General features: G+C 36.8%; 1 protein-coding gene across 1 annotated transcript; it reads right to left on the minus strand.

The window, feature by feature from the left end:
* Positions 1-1,569: 1,569 nt before the first annotated feature.
* Positions 1,570-21,558, minus strand: aaas (achalasia, adrenocortical insufficiency, alacrimia). The gene is made up of 17 exons (XM_036578640.1): positions 21,478-21,558; positions 20,938-21,063; positions 20,132-20,259; positions 19,879-19,934; positions 19,676-19,767; positions 19,350-19,396; positions 18,736-18,834; positions 17,770-17,913; positions 15,308-15,428; positions 13,855-13,979; positions 10,775-10,835; positions 8,833-8,923; positions 6,506-6,578; positions 6,335-6,402; positions 5,519-5,600; positions 5,010-5,094; positions 1,570-1,824 (listed from the first exon to the last, which is right to left on the minus strand). The coding sequence occupies exons 2-17, from the start codon at positions 21,049-21,051 to the stop codon at positions 1,675-1,677; spliced, it is 1,536 nt and encodes a 511-aa protein (XP_036434533.1). The 5' UTR covers positions 21,052-21,063; positions 21,478-21,558; the 3' UTR covers positions 1,570-1,674.
* Between the last annotated feature and the right edge of the window lie 98 nt (positions 21,559-21,656).

The following is a 21,656-nucleotide window of genomic DNA, read 5'->3' on the forward strand; positions in this document are numbered from 1 at the left end:
GCTAATATGGCTATACAAACACCGATACAGACTAAATACTACTTCTTGTTCTTTGTGAGTTCTACAGTGAAAATGTGGACATTCGAATGCTTTTGCAATAAACAAGCTGCCAGATAAACAGACTAATTATAAAGCATTCACTGTGTCTCATGTGTTTGCCTCTGTATGTATGAGATCATACACGTTCATTTGTTCATTTGCATAAATTATGTTATGTCACTCAGTCTGTTTGTACTGTACTCTGCTGCTGTTCTGCATTACTTATAGCAAGATTTTCCAAAGGAAGTCTGCTGTAACAGTTGTATTGTGCTTTATAGACTGGAATCCAGAATTACCAGCACTTGTTAAATATTACTCTGTGGTTTTATCAAGTGATGTTGCACAATAACTCCATGTAGAAACTTTCAAAATGCTTGGGTTATAGGTTGCAGTCTAAATGGTACTAGCAACTGGGAAACTCCTGGGGCTTTTCTTCCTTCTGTTACAACAGCAGTTTTGTTCTGGCACACTTTACAAATCTAACAGTGCTTTTGAGACAGAATGACAGATGCAACCAGTCTTTGTATGGCAAGCTTGTACACCATCTCTTGCTAATTAACCTCGGTTTCAGAGGGGATTAAGCATTTACCAAATATCCAAGTAGTACATTATTGGTGATTTACACGTCTCTTTGGATTTAATGAAAAAGCATCAATAATTCCTCAATTCTCTGGAAGTAACAGATGAGCTGAATCAAGTGTGTTGTAGTGTAAAGCATGGGAACACAGATATGACGGAAGCTTGTCAGATAGTGTGCAAATATGACATTTTTGCACAGCACATACATGGAAAATTTCATAAGTTAATGATGAATGAAGAGCACTTTTATAGTGTCTTGACCAGTTTAATCAATAGGAATTATGTAAATGTGTCCCAAAGTCTGACATGGTATAACTTTAAAAATTATCAATTAAGTTTGTGTTTTAATAAAAAATATTTAGATTTTGTGCGTGCAACTGTTAAAAGCTGTTTTCTTGTCATGTATGGGCTAGCATTTGAGTTATGCCCAAAATTAGCAGTGATTCTCTACACACACATATACATATATACATATATACATTATATATATATATATATATATATATATATATATATATATATATATATATATATATATCTATATCTACATACATATATATACATATATACACACACACACATATATATATATATATATATAGATAGATCTCAATGTCATTTCCAGATCCCACAGAGTCTCTCCCCTAATGTGTAGCTCCAACCAATCGTGGAGCTTGAAAGCAAGTGCCACCTCCAGGCAGATGGAGCTGCTGCTTGTATAATGCCGTAGGGCAGCTCTGCATATACTTTGAGGAGAGCACAGACTGCCAAGTTCTGTGCACATTCGGCCTGTAGATACTAAATCTCTCCCACCCAGACAGCAGAACCAAATGTACTCTCTCACTCCTGGTCACGGATGGCTGGGATATTGTCGAGATTTAAATCCGGGGGGCGGACAGATGCACCACTTGGGAATCCAGAATATCGAGAGCCGATAAATCTCTACATAGATAATGCAAAATCCATTTTTATTCATTTGTGCAAACTGAGAAGTAATTGCAAACATATGTTGGAAAGAAGTGGTAAGGGATTAAGTGTGAAACAACAAAAATGTGCTTAGGAAATGTGTTCTGTGTAGAGCGTGTGCGTGCTGTAATCTTCTGTCTTGCTGGTGAAGCGAGGAAGAGAAGGACTTCCACCTGAATGTGGCCTCCCCACACTAACAAAGTAGAAAGGCATGTGAGAAATTCGCCCATTAGACCAACACTGCAAAGAGAAACAAACATAAAAGTCAGGGTGATTTACAGTTTGAACTCGAATCAGAATAATCTAATGTAAACAGATTTAGAATACAAACTGAACTAAACCGAACAACTTTCAGTTTGTGTTTTTCTCTTTATACAGGGTGTCCCAAAAAAATTGACATCATTTGAGATGTGAATATCTGAGTAACTACATGTCCTAGGCAAATGCAATTAAATAGGCGTCATGTTGAACAGTCCAGATCCCTTTGCCCTGGACAGACAGCCTTCCTCTTTGAATTTTTTGTGCCATGTCCAAATCTGCTTTCCAGTTGGTGCATTATTTATTGAATTTTCTCTAAAATCCACGCTGCACACTCTTGTTTGACTGTGTTTGAGCATATTCTAACACAAAAAATGCCTTTTCATTTCTAGTGAACGCCTTTCTTCAACCTGAAAAAAACATTAAAAATTAAACTTGGTTGGTTTTTACACATTTTGTTAAAATCAGATCATTTGATGGAGAATTGGTATGTTATTAGACTACGAAATGTAATTTTTTTTGGGACACCCTGTACTTAATAACCTTAATAACTGGTCATGCCAGCTTTAGTGCCAACAACCGCTTAAAAAAATAAATAAATAAATAAATAAAAAAAAACAACACAACAAAACTGAAACCTCAGATATTCCCTGTATCTACAACTGCATCAGATATTTCCTGTGTCTTTCTCAGCGCTGTGGAATTTCCCTCTACATCATGCAGAACTCAGTTGTAGGTGAGAACAGACACTGCTGTCTAACATTATATCAGGTATAAAATTATTTTGCAGCAATAATGAGTTTGTAGTCTTTATTTACATTACGCTATGGTAAACTATCTGGACACCCTTCCTAATTATTATTATTATTATTATATTCAGCTGTTTCAGCCACACCTATTGCTAACAGGTATATAAAATCAAGCACATAGCCTTGCAATCTCCATAGACTAACACTGGCAGCAGAATAGGTCATACTGAAGAGCTCAGTGACTTTAAACATGACACTGTCACTGCCACAGTCAAATGTCTGCCCTGTTAGATCTACCCCGTCAACTGTAAGTGCTACTATTGTGAAATGGAAATGTAATGTTTTCAATGAACTGGCTTAGTGATTAGCTTACAATTTGAATTGTAGACATGGTTTCTGTAGGCCATTATGAAGCCGTGTTCAGCAGTCTGAACAATCTCCATAAGGGGAAGCTATTAGCACTTAAGTCGCTTACAGCATGCAAAAGTGTGTTCAGATACGCTGTTTATCAGTTATGGGCTGCGTCCAGAAACTTTTGCTACTGCTCCTGTCCTCCCCCTCCCTTCCAAATCTTTGTTTGGTCATAAGGTAGCTCACCAGAACAGACTACAAGGCTCAATATCAGCTCAAAAAGTGATTAATTTAACATATTTTCAAAGACATTTAATTTTATTTAGTAATGTAGTGAGACAACAGCATGGCTTGTTAAAAAAACAAAAACAATGGTTAAAAATTAATGAACAGAAAACAATGTGAAACTGTGAAAACAGATATGTCTCATCTGAATCTGTGTTTAGCTGTCTGGACTAATCATTAATGGTTAAGCATTTAAAGGTAACTGTTGTTGTCACTTATTTTAGTTTGTTCATCCGGACTTTTGTAAGCACAAAATCTGATGTAACTGGACCTTCTCAAGTTTTAGTTCAGTATACTAGGCCTATATGAATCAGCTAAACCAGCCTTATCTCTATTTTCCACTTTTCAGCTAGTATCAGCCCCTCAGCTACTCTGACCAAATGAGTGAGTGACGACACACTCAGCAATGAAAAAGAAAGCCAAACAAAAGAACTTGTTTGTGTGAATGCTGGTTATCTTATATCTCTTAAGATCTCTTGCTTCAGTCTTTCAAGGAAATGGACAGACTAGAAAGACTGAAGCTGCCTGGGGAGAGTTCTTAGGCTAAGTGTTCAGCCTTTAGCTTCATGGGTGTGACATGATTTTTATAGCCTAGTAGGCTGTCATGTTCATTGTTTGGGAATTTTGATGTTGATCTTCATTAGTTGTTGTTGTTGTTAGTTCATTTTAGATGCTCCTTATTAATATAAATTCTTTTTTTATTATTTATTTTTTCATCATTATAATTGTAATGTCTATTACAAATTCACTGTCCATTTCCCCCTTCAGTCCTGGGCTCTGTGCTTATTTCTATCCTTTGATGATGTTTCCATATTACAGAGGTGGCAAAAAAAAAATAAATAAATAAAAATGTAAAAAAACAAAAACAAAAAAACCCTGTAATTGTCATTTTCCCTGGTTTCATCGTCAAATGTTTTGTTTAAAACAGATATCAATGAGCCTCTACCTCTAAAAATTTGTTTTTAGCACACTTGCATTTTTTAATGTAATTCAGGGTTCATACAAGTTTTAAATAGTGGAATTCCATTTTCTCCATGACATAATATGAAAACTGGCATAACGTGACACTGACCTACCATAAAACATGTTGCTTTTATGGTTTTAGTGATATTTTTACTAATATATTTGATAAGCATTTTACTTATGGTCTGCAAGCCTTGACAGTTAACTCTAGAATTCTTCTACTTTATTAATGTTCAATGTTAATATCTGTCATCTGATAGCATGATACTGTGATATATTTGAAAATATTATGAATTTGAATTTTATCAGTACCGCCCAGCAATAATTTAACAAAGACTGCTGTTCTGTTAGGTAAAAAGATGGACATCAATTAAATATAATAAAATATCATTTAATATTTACATATTATTAACTAGGAAATTAGAATGCAGTTTAGACTAAATGACTAGAATGGAAATTAAATTGAGATGTCACCCATGTATGGATATCTGCAACAGGTATCTGCAGATATCTATACCATTTGTAAAGAACCACATTGTGCATCCACGCAAATCATGATTAGGCTGATATTGTTCCCCATTTTATTACATTTAGCTCGTGTCAGAATCTTTTGATATTTACAATATTTAGGAGAGGGATGTAGAGAGAGGCAGTTCACTTTAACAAAAAAAAAAAAATCTATATTCTATGACTTTTCCAGGATTTTCACGACCATATGGACCCTGGTCATTGTGCAAAATGTTTATGTCAGCACAGTGGTCATGCACAAACTGAGCTTACACACAGCATTCATTAAACACACCACAAAAAAGCACTCACCACTGTGAGCAATGCTCCATGCTGGAAGTGAGGATGGAACTGAATCAGTCTAGGCTCTGCTCCGGCCTCCCCTCTCACAAAACCGCTGTAATAGAGTGCAAAATAATTGTCAGCACAACCAAAATAAAAATACATAACTGAACACCACTACAGAGAATTAGAGACTATGCAAACTGGGGCTGCCACAATGTTGCTTCAGCGGTTCCTGAGTGGTAATAATAATATGGACCTCTCACTCAGTCAACTTACACTTTTAGCCAGTGTTACACTGGAAATGTGTGAGAGGTTTTGTGTAATAACAACATTACACACATTTTGTCACAGTCTTTGGGATTCTTTGCTTACATGTGCAGAAACACAACTCATGACAACATTAGCTATATCCTGGACAATTACTAGGTGCACTGCAACATGTCATTTGAGGTTCTAATCCTGTTTCCACCTATTTGTTTCATTTGACTTGTATCTAGATTGTACCCTGATAAGATTCCAGTATATGATCCACTCACCATGGAAGCAATTCAAAGATGGGGCTGGAACGGGTTTTAAACACAGCAATGATAGCAGAATGACTGGAGGATTCTGCATTACCTTGTGAGGATGACAGAAAATGGGAAATTAAAGGAAAATCTTTATTTCCTGCTTGTACACAGGGCTCCTCTAATTTTTGATGAAAGACCTAGAGACTGTCAATACATGTCAACATGTATTAGGTGATCCACTAACCTTTCACACAAGGTGAGTAATACACAAACTGCAGGACTTGCTGAGGTAATTAGCCAAAAACTGGAATTTGTACATTTATCAAGTTTTTGTCTATGCACAAAAAAATTAATAAATAAGGCAACTCACTCCAGTATTTTTAACGCACTCTGAAAAACTGCACTTAAACATACAAATGTAAAAACACTGACTTTACTGTTAAATTGAAATTTGAGGGTACTTGCAGTGGACTGTCCATGACTCACATCAACAGCACAAAAAAGAACAGCAGAAAAAGTTCCTCTCATCCTCACCTTTTTTAACTGGAAAATACTGTGAAAACTACTTTTAGACATTGCACAGGCCTAGCATTCTTACAATAATACAAAACTCGCTCATCTGTGAAATTAGAGGGCACCTGCAATGGACTGCTCATGACCCACATCAACAGCATAGTATATACAGTGTTACAATACAGTATTGTAAGTGTTGTGTTACACACCTTTAAACTATAAAGCACAAAAGGAGTATTTTTGGCTGCCTGTTGTTGGCAGCGATCGAAATTCTAGCACTATCTGTACAGAATTAAAGGAAGCTGACCAAGATCTGAGGGTCTTCTGTACCTTTCAGGAGTACAGCCAGTCTCTCTCCAGTGGGATCCCAAGCAAGTGATTGAACCTCTCCTCCAACGCTGATCAGCACAGGATAACAAACAAGTCCGTAAATACACAAATAAAAATTTTGACTACACGTTACAACTAGTATATACAAGTACACTCAAATACACAGCTTACGTGATTTCACCATCAGTACCACTGAAAGTTGTCTCTGAGAGGTCGGCCACAACCGCAGCAGATTTAGGTCCTCCTGAAACAAGTTATATAATCACTCTGAGCCAACATTTGAAAGAAACCACCACCCATTTACACTTACTTGAAAATCATATTTAAATGTTCCTGTTGATGAGCAAAAAGGCCATGAAAACGTTTTTTACCTGCTTGGTCTCGTATTTAAAACACAACAGGGGTATCCTTCCGTGTTTTAAGAAGTTTTACAATTTAATTTGATTGTTTATCAAGTTTATGTTTATGTGCCTATGCAAAAATTACATGTATTCAGGCATCTCACTCTGGTATTTTTAACACACACTGAAGAACTGCCCATTAGCATCACTTACACATACCAAAGTAAAAGAATGTTTAACCATTCTTAAGTGGTTATTTATGACATCTGATTTCAAACTGTTTTACCAAAATGGAAATGGTCAGATAACACAAAATTAAATTACAGACCATAGTTTAAAAAATAATCTCTAGTATACTGTACTGTACCCACATGGAAAAGATGTCTGTGCTTTTTCTCCTTTCATACATGACAAAGCATCAAGAGTTTGCAGATACTGGTTACACCTTAGGATCATCAAGTCTGCAAACAATGATAAGATATCACCTCCATGCCAAGAAGCTTGCCAGAACCACGTTTCAACTTTCTTCAAAGGTAAGGACTTGGAACTTGTGAAAGTTCAAGGGACTTTTGAGTGGAATCAGATTATATCTTGATATCCTTTCTACAGGGGTAGGTTTGGCATAAAACTGATGATCTAAAACGACGGTCTTAAATATTGTCATCAATGAATGAAGTTATTCGTTATTTGGCTTGATGCCATTTGCACGTCTCATGGATATCACGTGACTGACATATGAAAACACAAATAGCGGTGACAGCAGCACGAGGCTGTGCATGGCCTAACAAATCCAAAACTATGAAAATACTTCACTTTAATGTCATCTAAAAAAATTAATTCCTGTGTGATAAGTAAAACTAGGCTCAGCAGGCACCACAACCACCATGAGTATGCAAGAGAATATATTCACTGTGCTTACAGCAGAAACTTGGCACGGTGAGACACTAATACCTTATTAATATCACAGTCAAAAAGTAAAAAACACAAGGTGAGTTAACCACAAACTGCAGGACTTGCTGAGGTAATTAGCCTAAAACTTGAGTTTGTGCATTTATCAAGTTTGTGTGTATGTGACTAAAAATTTAATAAAATAATAACTCACTCCCACAGACTAGCTTGGATATTTTAGTTTTTTTTAGCTTTAGGTTTAGGTTTTAGCTTTCCACTCACATTAAAACAGAGCTTTAGGTCACAGGGATTTTTTTTTTTTAAATCTCTACTTTCAGTTACTGAATGTGGACTGTTAAAACGTGTAGATGTGAAAAAAACAACAACATTGCATGCAGTATAATGGTCATTTTACGTGTGATGAATAGCTTCAGGTCTCCGTATCTGACACAGCTAACGACTGGACTGCTAGTACATGCAATATTTCATTACATGATGTTATCGACCATGCAGAAGCTTTTTAAACCATTTTGCTTTATCATCAGAAAACCAGTCTGGGACTTGGACGTGTTGTTCCTTTACGTTTCTGCACCATTCAAAAACGGAGTTTTCAGGAGCAGGAAATCTGTAGCTGTGCTCTGGATACAAGGACAAGGGTGACACCTGGTTGCCAAAAATGTCACTACACCGAGCCACAGATTTCACAGCAATATCTCACAGAGAGTAGAGTCATATGCAAAGGTTTAGGTGCCCTGGTGAAATTGCATTTGTTGATTTCCTAAGTGACTTCTGCATATTTTAATGTACAATTACTGTTTATTTGCTGAATACCATATTAAACGAAAAAACAAACAAACATAAAAACTATGGCACTAAATGTGCCATATGTTCATCTCTGTTTCGTGCAGAGAAAGTGTTAACTCATTGTACCTTAGAAAATCAAGAAAACATGTCATTTGACTGGGGGAGATCAAACTTTTGCATACAACTGCACATGTAATAAAGAAGCACATGTTGCATCTGATTCCTCAAAAAGCTGTGACACATTTCAAGTAGAACATGGTGAACTTCATCTTTCTGTTAAAATGAATGATGGTCAACTTTGGAAATTTTGTGTGGCAGTTAAATGAAAAAAACAAAAAAGTTCAATATTTATCTGAAGAAGTTGAAAATGATCAAAATTTGTTTAGCAGATTGTGAAGGTGTAGTATAGAGCAGAGTGGGTTCAGTCAATTACAATAAACTAGTCAATTATAACATATAAAGTACCTGTCATGTCTGAAAAAGTAAGTGCATAGATCACCATTTCTCCCTGAACACTGAATAACAATCGACTTCCATCAGGACTCCAGCATCCAGACTGGGGGGAAAAAAGAGGAAGAGATACAGATAAATATTCATATTTGTGTATGTATGTATGGCTTGTAAGAAAATTATGAATATGTGGTGATCAGCAGTTTCTTTAACAGTCCACTATCATTAGATGTTTCCCAATAGTCCTAACGTAAACACGAGTGGTGTCAGTTCTTTGTGAAGTTGTACAGATTTTATTTCATTAATTTCTAAGAGGAAATCCTCTTAGAAGGAAAATCAGGAACCACCCAAATATCTGTGCTTAATGTTTGAATGATCTCATCATTACCATTATATCATGATTACCACACTGCTCTAAATACATAATGGTAAGGAAGAGATTAAGCTAACATCAATTTTATTGTTAAAACAATAACGACTGCAGTGAAAACGTAGTGGCTCAACCAAGATACAGTTGTATGCAAAAAAAAAAAAAATTGGCATTTTTCTGCAAATTTTAGTGCACAATTTATTTGCTTACTTTAACAGATTGGAGACAAACTATAAACTGGGACATAACATTTGCACAGGACATATTTTTTACCAATGTGTTAAATTCAGCAAATAAACAATAATTATGCATTAAATGTGTGAAAACATGTTCTCTTTAGAGCATGTGTACTTAATTTTTACTGATTCATTGGTTTTGCACTGAAGATACCAGGGAAATGTAGCTCTGCAAATTGCACTCTTAAATCATAACACATTTGCCTCAATCAGCATTCATTTGTTAAGAATTATCTATGAAAACTGAAAGCAATATGCCACATGAATGACAGCAGTAGCAGCAAAAATTACATATATGGCAAACCAAGACGATGCATGCCGAAGTCAATGGAGCGAAAAGTGACGCAGCTCCTGTCTGCTTAAGTCTTGCATCATCTAAGTCGTCCCACCCTCGGCCTTCCAGGGCAACAGCAGCAGACTGTGCAGAAAACCTGGCAGTCGGCTGAGCAAATCCAAAATAAAACTCTTATCTTAAAATCAGCTCATCAGAAAATGCATGCCTGAGCTCAAAATAGCTCAAAAAGATCCTAATAATTACAAAAATTGGCCAAAGGTTTGCTGTAATTATGAAGGGGGGGTGGTCATTGCTAAAGCTTTTTTGTCAGAATATTCTACTGGTGCACATGGGCCTTGTGTCTCTGTTGACTGCATAAAGGGGGAATATGTTCCCCCCAACTCTTGCCAAAAACATGTGATTGCGTTTCCTAAAATATTCTTATATAGCAGCTCTCGCTTCATGAATCCTCTCTGGTAGTAGCCTGATTTTTGCCAGTACTTTTATCCTTCATGTTTACAGATAACAGTACATCATACAGTGCCAGAAACCACATAAGTATGTCTATTTAAGATTGCTTAAAAACTCAATATAATTTAAAGCTACTGTGCAGTGATTTACACACATAGTTTGCACAATGTTATTAGAGGATTCCTCTGCTTGTTAGCTCCACCATCCTTGCAGCTCCTCTGTAAAACTAAAGAAGCAAACTTTGGACACCAAACTTCTCTTGACTGATTACCTTCATTTGGAGTAAGGAGAAAATTGTGTAAATTTACTTCTTCAGTGAACAACTGATTTAACAACTATGTCAGTAAGGAAAAAAAACATCACATCCCTTAATCTTGACTTTACTACTGGTAATCCATTCCAGCAGACCACATGCTGCTTTAATATCTGCTAATGAACTGACACAGCACCACTCTATACTATACGGATCTACTATAATCTGTTAATCTAGAAGCTCACAAAATCTCACACAAGTTACACTATGTGAAATACTAAGAGCTGCTCTTATCGTAGGTCAGAAACCATAATGTTCACAATAATGTACAATGTAGGCAATTACAACCTCACCTGACATCTCCCTTTCAGACAAGGCCACCTTTCACATGTCCACATTCTGGTTTCCCAAACCCTGCATGCATACACAGACATACACAGAGACACACACGCACACACAGACAGACACACACACACACACACACACACAGAGAAACAGACTATGAATCATCAAAAGAAATGAGTAACTGCTCTACATCTGTAGTTAAAGACAACAATTTACCACTTTATAAACAAGAGAGATAAAGCAGATTTTCTCTCCCCTTAAGAAGTGGGGGTGGGGGGACAAACAAGGATTAATGTTGTCTGGGGGAGGGGGATTACTCTGAAAGGGAACAACCAGTTTAACAATGACATGAGCAGATCCTACCTAACTGATTCTGGTACAAAACGCTATAAAAAGAAGTTAGAAATCAAATATGTGAAAATGTAAATATATATTTATTATGATGCAGAGTATTGAGCAAATGTGATCTGAGTGCAATCAGATCTGATAGAATAAATAAATTCAATTAAGCAAAAATCATTTTCTTTTTCCTATGCTGGGGTGCTGCTGTCTGTAATATTATACATAGTTACTGACCTTAATTAAACATTAATTAAATAAACAAATAAACATATCAATAAATCTAAATCCTGTAGGCTTTCAGCACTTGCTTTTTTCCCCACAAACACTGTCCACAAGGGGCCTGTGTGGCTACAGCTTTTCATTCCAACCAAGCAGGGGAACACCTTCTATAACAAAGAAATTGTTGGAGGACTGAGACCAAATGATTAAACAAACAGCACCAGCTGTCAATCTGCTTGATTTAAACGAAACCTGTAGCCACACTAGCTATTTATGGATAAGACTAGTGACCCCTGCTCTACAGGGAACAAACTATATTATTTTTTTATTAAATATTAAAAATATATTATTAAATATAAAATATAGTATTATTAAAAATATATTTATTAAATATTTAAAATATATTATTTTTAATATTTAATATATTTCGGAGGGAAAAAATGAAAACGAAAAATGTAAAATGTGCCATAACATTTGCACAGCTGACATTATGTTTTGTTTTTTCACCAATATGTTAAATTCAGCAAATAAAAAGTAATTGTGCATTAAAATGTGCCGTTCTTAACTTTTTTTCACAATGCAGTGCTTTTTGTATGCAACTGTATTGGCTTAAGTAATACAGACCTCAGTTTCAACTCCTAGTAAAATTATTGCTAGTATTAAATTTCCTCACATACCAAATAGGCTTGTGCAATGCAATGATTTGACCAACCCTACATGATCTTGCACTACCATGACTTTCAGTGACTTGGACTCCAATTATATTATTTCAAAACTTAAACTTGATAAAAAGGGTCAACCACTCATCTAAACAATGTGCCAAGTAAAAAATAAGGATGCATCAACACCAGTTTTTCAAACCAAGTGTGAGTACGAGTGCATTTTTTTGTGTTTGCCGATACTGAGTCCGATACCATACTGAGTAACCTACTTACAACTAACTTGTTGCTGGTATGATGAGTGCAATGTATCTTAACAATTAAATCATTAAAATCTAGTTGATTTTAAATGAAGTGCACTAGCTAGCTATACTGCATTAGTTTTCTCAGATCAAGTAGCCCTACAGTGGAGAACAGCAGGCAGAAACGCGCTTCTGTATAGCTGTAAGTAAAGTACAAGTCATAGTTTTGCTCCTCGCCTCTCTCAACAACAGTCTCTGTAGCACAGTGAGAGCAGTAATTACATCCAGGGTAAAGCACCTGAGGAGCTCAAAGGTTTTGAGTTTTACGTCTTGTTGGGAGTATTTTATTTGGCTGGCTGAGCTGTGGACGAATGTCCTCTAAAGCCAACCATACACAGTGCGAATTTAGAAATCTTGTTCGTTGGTGACATGCGCTGTATGTTTGAATAGATCATCATGTACAGACAAAGCCTAAGATTTATACATTAAATGCAGCCTCTACAGACAGCTCTGTCTACGGACATTTTCAAATAAAGCTGTTTCATTCAAAATAACTCGCTGTGCATCCGAGTACTGAGCATAAAGAAACTGATCAGCGCTGTTAACACTGTGCACTGAAGCTAAAAAACAGCTTAAAAAAAAATCAAAAATCAAAAATCACAGTATTAACGTATTAATCTCACCATTTAGTCAAACAGAGTAAAGTCGGCATAGAGGAACTTCAGTAGGAAATGTCAGCTTTGTTTTGTCTCCGTTTAGTTGACCTGCGTGTCTCCACTGGAACTGGTGAAGTGGTTGTGATTGTGTTTGTTTTAAAAACAGGCTAAATTTACACAGTGAATTCCTGGCAAGAATATGCCAGTCAGTAACACCTCTCTGTGTGAGCAAAGCCTCCTTCACTGCATTTGTTTATTAGCGAGGCAGTGCAGACTCGGCTTACGTCACAGTGGGTATCAGAGCATTTTTATGAGTACGAGTAAACAAGCACAGTATCGGACAGATCCCCGATTCCAGCATCACTATCAATGCATCCCTTGTAAAAACCATAACAAATAACTTGTCACAAAAGATGCTAACACTTCAAATCTTCAGAATTATGAAAGGCTGGCTTTATATGGTGAAACTTGCATGGAGCTTCAGTTGCTTTATGTGGAAAAAATTATTCATGGTGCAGTGTATTTCGCAGTATTTATTTACAGCCTGTCTGTTTTTTTACTTGGAAGTCTGTAACTGCATAATCATAGCAGCAAGCCTAAATCAGAGTCAAAATACCTCAAGATTAGTCTTTTCCCCCAAAGATGCACAAGTGACAATCGATTAATCATACAGCGTTAATCAAGATTTTTTAAAATGGGGGGAAAGAGCAAATGTCTAATACAAAAGCCCCGTCCCATATCTAAAGTCCTGTATACCTTTGTTGATGGTCATCCTGCAGCCCTTTTGATAATTTTTAATACTTTTAATAATGACTTTTGTCAATAACCATAGATGCATGCAGGATCAACTAATAACAGAGCGGAACTGAAACTGGTTACATTTTATATTTGTCAATTACATTATTAATAACTGTCTAATATAGCAGTACGTCCCGTCAGTGTACTTGTGAACCTTGGTGTGTATGTATACCTGAAGAGGGCAGAGGGTGTGGCTGCCAACAGCCGACTACCATCTGGTGACCAAGTCACATTTGTGACTCCTCCACCTCCCACTCGCTGCAGAGGAACACAGTTTTCTGCAGCTACATCCCAGACCTATTTAACACACAAGCAACAAACATCACACAGTGCTATATCAGCAACTGTTTCTAATAGCTATATCAGTTTGCAGGCTTAAAAGCAGTTTAGAAATATTCATTACAAAAGAGGTCATCCGCTTCAAGACTTTTCCATATCTTGTAAATACAGCTGTAGGCAAACGTTTTGACACCTCTGGTACAATGACATGTTTTGTTGATTTTTGTAAAAGTGAAATTAAGTTAAGTATTATTTGCGTTAATGTATGGGTGGGGGGACAAAGGTTTGCATAGGCCACATTTTATGTTTTATGTTTTTCCAATGTGTTAAATTCAGCAAGTACACTAATTAAAATTTGCAGAAATTAGTTCTCTATAGAGAATGTGTAATTATTTTCACTTCAAAAAAAAACAAAACAAAAAACACAACAAACAAAAAAAAAGATGTAATTTGACCTTGGGCACCAAAACCTTCGCAACACTTTTTATGACAGTTCACAGAAGTGCCTTTATGACCACCCACTTTTGCCGTTCGCCAAAGCAGCTCTGTCCAGGAGAGGCATGGACACTACAAGAGAAAGAGGCCCACTGCCATCAGAGAGTACCAACGCCATGAAGCGATGTACCTGATTTGCAATGATGTTTAGGAAGGTGGCCAAACTGATCTCCATATGATTGCCTGTAGAAGAAAACTGGCCAGAGCATCACACTCTCTCCATCGACCTGTCTTCTTCCCGCATTCTGGTGCCATCATTTCCCCAGGTAAACAATGCACACATATGGCTGTCCACAGAAAATGGGACTTATTAGACCAGGTGACCTTCTTCTGTGTGCTATGACAAATTACTCCCATAACCAACATTAACAATTTCTGTGACTTGTGCCACAGTGGCCCTTCTGTCGGTTCAGAACAGATGGGATAGCCTTCGTTGCCCTTGCACATCATTAGCTGTGGGCACCTAACAACCAGTCTATGGTTTGTCCCTTATTGGACCACTGTTGTTAGGCGTTCACCACTGTTGACAACCCCACAAGCCTTGCCGTTACTCCGACTCAGTCATTTGGTCCTGGTCAAAGTCACTCAGGTCTTTTTCCCTAAGTATTTCTCCTGCATGCAATAACTTAACAATGAGAACAGACTGTTTGTTTACCGTCTAATGTGTCCCAGACCTTGACATACGCTATTGCTACGAGATAATATATGTTATTTGCTTTATCTGTGAGTAGTCATAATGTTTGACTCATTGGGTGTGAATGCATTTACAAACTGGCAGATATTCTATGAGATTAGCAAAATAAAAAATCCTTTCATTTACTGTAACCAATAGTATCAGTACAGAAACAAACCATCATGGCAGTGTCCACAGGGGAGGCAGACACTAGTAAAGAACCGGAAGGGGACCAAGCAATGGAAGTGACCGGAGAGTGACCAGGATGAAACAACACCTGAGCACAACCAGAGGATGGCCTGAGAGAGAGTTTGAGAGAGGCAGAGATAGAGAGGGAGAAGAGATGTTTTTAAATATGACATACACATTTGTTTCATAGCACTATACGGCACTACAGAGTAAATAATAACAAAAAGATAATCTAACTAATATTAATACTGTAACGTTGAGTAAACTGGAAGGGATATGTACTTTTAAATTTTCTTTTGTGTTAGGGGTTTTATTTATGATACACCAATATTTTAGTAAACATTACACTGAACTACAGTGGACAGTGTCTCTACTAACAATGACAGTTTTAAATGTATAATTTAAAATACACACATTTCTTAATGTTTCTCAGACCTGGCACACAAAGTTTGGAGTTAAAAAACATTAGGAACCAGCAAACCACAAAACAGATCTATCACATCTATATATCTGGAACAAAGTGCTATGGACCCTATTAATGAAACATTAAGCTGGTATTAATATTATGATATACAGTACTAGTATTGAAAAAAAGTCTTTTGAGAAAAATATATGTAAAGCCATTTGTCTGGGCAGAAAGCATGTATTTGTTTAATAAATAAATAAATACTAACCAGCATTTCACGCAGACCATTTCTTTCAGTCAACATAATGCCAAGCAAGCATATATAACAAACAGATGGTCTGACCTACTGTCTGGTATACTGAACGCACTACTGTTTAGTATATAGCCCATTTTCACCTGCCAACTTTGTTAGTGATGAAGATAACAATTTAGATATGTGTCTGAACTTTGGGCGCTGGAGGGTCTCACTACGGTCTAGCAGAGGGTCTTATGTGAAACTGTCCCTTGCACTCCCCTGACCTAAACTGCATTCTTTTTATAAAATAGATTGATAAAAAAAAAAGCTATTTTTTTTATTGATCTAAATGTACTGGGGCAGGTGTTCACATACCAGAGCACACAGAATATAATTTATGTTTGGGGTAACTTCAAACAAATAAACAATACATTGCGATCTTGTGTGTGTGAGTGTGTTAGCTTCACCAAATACTCCAGGAAGTGCAATATTTAGAGTTCTACTTCAGCTACTTCAGCTAATTAGTCCTTCAGTAAATTAAATCAGGTGCTGGTGATGCAATTTAACCCATCCATACAATGACTGAAGTTTGAGAACAAAACCTGTGTTCTTCTAACTAATATATTATTATTTTGTCAATCTTGTTATGCATTATTAGGCCTGGGCAATAGGAGTATGTAATCACATATTATCGATGATGGACAAATAACCCAATTGGCAATGTGTAAAAGGCAATAACTGCCGTTTTAGAAAACTGACAGAGAATTAGAGAGCACTAATTTTCAAGATGGCTTGTCAATATGTTGGAAAATTGGGCTCACATTTAAGAAGTGTGCAGGTGTATGCCCCAACAATCAGTTTTTTTTATGTTTGAGAGAGAGAGTGAGAGAGAGAGAGAGAGAGTGAGAGTGAGAGTGAGAGAGAGAGAGAGAGAGAGAGAGAGAGAGAGAGAGAGAGAAAGCGAGCAAAGTTTGTTAAGAAGCTGTCTGTTCTTTCAACTACACACTGGTGATGCTAGTTTTACCCATCCCACAACTCTTTATCTATTATTTATTTTACTTTATGTTAAGTTTATCTTGAATGAATGGAACCAAAAATAAATGCTGACGTGCTCTGGAATTTCAACTTGCGTCAGAGTAACTGCAGTAAAACAAACAAGCTAAAGTGACTTGGTTTCACCCTAGAGCAGCATGCTCCAGCCCAGCAGAGCAATTCCCTCTGATCCCCTTTGCAGCTGTGAACGGGATCAGAAATAATATGTACATATAAAAACAGAGTTATAATAGGGCCATTAAAAGGTTATGCTGCAATAAATTCCCCACCGTCTCTGTTGTGTGATTTACTGAGTGAAATTTGCAGTATTTCCTGTACAGCTTAGGTGTCCCTGTGGTTAGCTGAATTATGAAAATGCTGCTGTAACTAGGGAAAATGTCTCATTTTTTAAATATGTAATGTGCGTGACCCTGTTTCGAAACTGCTTTGTCTGAACAGTCAGACGTTCCTCCAGCAGTGACCAAGTCGCCATGAATCCGTACCGTACAGTTCATGACTGCACATGTTTGTGGCAAAGTTTATTACAATGACAGGTGACATAGTTTTCAAAAGATGTTGGTTACTCAGTATTATATTAATATGAGATTTTATAAAAAGGTTTTTGAGGTGGGGGGGTATAATCGATGATCACGATGATTTTTTAAACTAGAAAATATTGTTTTTTTTAAATTATTTTTAAACAATTGTCTGCATAAAACTTTTGTATATAACTGTACATTATCTACATATGTATATTTGGTTGTGTGTGTGCCAATACCGAGTAGACAGTGAAGTAGGATCAACATGCCAAACGAGTAGGCAGGTATGGCATGCCACAGCCAGAGCAGATGCACACAGAGGCTTCCACTGCATAGCACTCACATTCCTCTGCAGTCTGTGCTTCAGAGTTGGAGCTGTTGTACTGAGAGAAGAAAGATCAAGAAATTAAGATAAGTATTAGACATATAGAATTATTAGTCAGAACTGGTCACAAAAGTATTCAGTGTCCAAGAAAATTTTCCAAGTTTCACTATATTAAAAATAGTTAGTTATTTTGGTAAATTTTAACTAGAAAATATCATGCTAATTATTTTTAGATATCACCCAGGCCTAGTCCAATTTCAAAATAATTAGGTAAGCCACAAATAAAAATGTCAGCCTGCCTGTATAGTAAACCTGTGTGGAGACACTTTCTCTACAACTGCTACAAGTTCAGTCATTTCATTTTTATTACATTGGTAATATGAGCTAGTTTGACTGAATAATAAACAAAGTGAGCCTGTAAAGCCTATGCTCTGCAGACTGTTTGGTTGAGACCAACTTTAGAAAGTTACGTTTTAACCCTGTCATCTTGGCAGCAACTAAACCTTATTAAATACTTATTAGCACACCCACCATAAGACAAGCAGAGAATGTTGATGGGGCTTCAGCATTGCACTGAGTGCAGCAGCAAGAAAATTATTTCCTTTCATTTAATTTAGAAATCCACCATTAAAATGAACCCCATTTGATTGCTTGGAGCAAACCAGGTGATTACACCATTTGTTACATCCTCCTGAAAAGACAGTGTTGCATTTTTGTATGCAGTACGTCATACAGGTATTTTTGGTGTACTAGGGAAATTAATTGGTCACATACTGCATGTTACTTACTACCTTGGGCACAATCAGTAGTGAGCAGTATATAGTAGGCTATTTCGAACAGCCAACATTTGTCACATTGCGGATTTGACCATCTGAAGTACCTCCGAGAGTTGTAGATCTTGATGGAGTCATCCAGAAGGGCTACTGCAAATTTGTCTGTGTGAGGGTGCCACGCAAAGCTTCGGATAGCACTATCAGACCTAAAAACATATAAATAAAAAATAATAACAAAATAAGACAACTGACATGTATTCAATGGAATAGCAGTTACAGTCTAATAATGCCTGAATTTATTAATGCTATGACAAATCTAGAGTTAAAATTAATCAAGTATTGCAACAACCCCCTTATTCATGGATGTAAAATTGCAATTACATAGTCAAGGTTCACTTTATTTTTGCTTTATTCTGGAAGAAACAAAAGACAGTGTTCAGCAAGGTCATCTATGAGATATTTGGCTACCTGCCAAAAGAAAGTCAAGCAACCCCAAATAGTGCGTATTTCCAAAACGTCTTTACCAGGTGATTACAGCTAGACTCATTTATCACCAGTTTGAATCTACTTTATGCACATTTTCACACTCCACCATACTGACTGTTAACACTGTCCCAAACAAATAGCTAAAACAATAATGTTATATTATATTTGCAGCACAAATGTAACATTAACTACAAGAAAGAAAGCTTAAAAAAAACAAATAAACAAAAACCATTACCAATCCAGCACTTGGGAAAATTCAGCAACCATCTCCTCTCCACTCAACTGATAAGAAACAACACAAATATCAAATTAATACATAGCAGTGCCCGTTCCAAACTGTAGAATATGAAATTCCCTTTATCATATAAAAAAGCTGGTCAAGCTGGTTAAGACCATCTCATTAGGATGTGGCTGCTAAAATGGTTACAATAAGATTGTATAATTGTTTAGTCTTTGTCATACAGCAAACATCAGAGACCAAAAACTGCACAATGATTTAGAGAAGGAAAGAAAATCGATCAGAAAAACAATAAAATGTGGAATGGATGCAGTAACGCTCACAGTCAGATGTGGGAACAGAGAGCCATGGAATGAAGACATCCATCGTAGCAGGGCCAAAATGCACCCAGAACTCACTGTCAGCCACTTAGGCACTGTGGAAAAACACACAACGGCACAATTTCACCAGTCCGTTGGGTGAACAGCAGTTTTTAGATGAGCAACTGGCACATACGTAAAAATAAATAAATAAAAAATTTTCACACCTTCCTCAGCACTGTTAGTGATTTCATCCAATAAGCCGGAAAGCCCTGCATCTCTCCTTCACAGGTAAGACAAAAAAACAGCAGGTCTCATGTTTCAAAGGTTTTTTCTTGCTTGACAATTAAAACTACTATGTTAAAGAAACTCTTTTCAATAACTTCTGCTTACTCATGACATTCACTTGTTCCATTGACCATACAATTTGCATAACATTACTTTCTGCATCAAAAAGAGGTTTTATAAGCATATTTGTACCACGCTCCAGCACTCCTCATCCATAATGTATCTTTGTGATCCAGGAAAGCGGCTTTGCTGCTGCTCTCTGGACGACTGTGCGGCTTCAGAGTGTCCCTAGGAAAATTCAGACTAGGAGGCTCCCAATGCTAAAAAATGAAATAAATACACAACGCTGTGTAAACGATTTTTTAGGGAGACTAAACCATACATACAAACATATATTCTGGTACAACAAGTGAAACAACATATTTTATAACAGTTCAACAGTTCAGACACATTAAGGTTAACTCACAAATAAAATGTAAAATGATTCAGTAAGTAAACTTATGACACAGCTGTCATTTTCTGGCCCTGGTTTTGCTTCTTATTGTTCTTCATCCATCAATGAAATGAATAATGTAATGCGCTCAGTTTTATTTCCACCTTTGCCACCATGGACAGGAATGTTTTCTGGTGAAAACAGTTATGTAAGGTCTGACATGGGTCATGTTACTAAAGAACCAGAAACTGAGATTCGGCTGCTAGACATCATTGGACTTCACTATGCCCACCAGCAGTTTGTAAATGAATCACATATTACAGTAACTTAACTCATTTTGGAATACAATAAAGAGTACATTCAATATTTCAGTGGCATTTTCCCAGTTTACGAGGCACACATCAAGCACGGATATAGATTTGAAGGCATTCACTGAAGTTCTAAACTGAAGTTCAGTTTAAAGTGTGAAGATAAGGCAGACGTGTAATATTTGTGAGAAAATAAATGCAGAAAAGAAAATGATGTGAGCGCAAAGACAAGAGCAGTCAGTATGTCATATGCTCACCTGTTTCTCGTAGCAGTCAGGCGAACCTCCCGAAACAAGCTCATTATTTGCTTCGTACAATGTGATTTGTCCACTCGGCAACGGTGGAGGAAACAACGCAAGTGAGCACATCATTCAAACGCAAACCTGTAAGACACGAAACTATCTTTACCACAGGTTCACACAGATCTAAGGTGTATTACCTAGGGTAGCTAGGTTAGCTGGCTAGACGGCATTTGGCGCATTCAACAGTTACAGGATAATTCCCAGGTTTCAGTCAGGAATTTCTTTTCGTTTTTCGTAAAAGGAGACTGTCTGGCTGGTTCTTTGTTTTTAAATGCTAAAAGCCAACCTGTTAGCTAGCTACATTTATTAATATAGTTAGCTAGGTTAGCTAGGTATCATACTTAGCTAGCTAGCAGACAAACGTTGTTAGCGACCTAAACGCCTCCTGCGGTGAGCTTGAAACTGTGGGTGTAAGCATTTCTGCTCTATATTCTATTATCTATATTCTTCAACAGAAACGCAAATTAAAAATAAAGGACAAATAGTTTGACACACCAGACTTCACTTCAGTAATGCTCCAGAAATCGCGCCATGCTCTCAACTACGGCACCTCTACAGGGACAAAAAGTACAGACTGGAGTAACGTGAATGAGACGCCTGCAGGCCTACACTGACACCCACTGTTTAAACCGGCAATTACATTAAATCAAAGCGTGTGCCTCTGTGCGGCGTTC

This window comes from Colossoma macropomum, unplaced genomic scaffold, assembly GCF_904425465.1.
Source record: "Colossoma macropomum unplaced genomic scaffold, Colossoma_macropomum, whole genome shotgun sequence".
Taxonomy (NCBI): domain Eukaryota; kingdom Metazoa; phylum Chordata; class Actinopteri; order Characiformes; family Serrasalmidae; genus Colossoma; species Colossoma macropomum.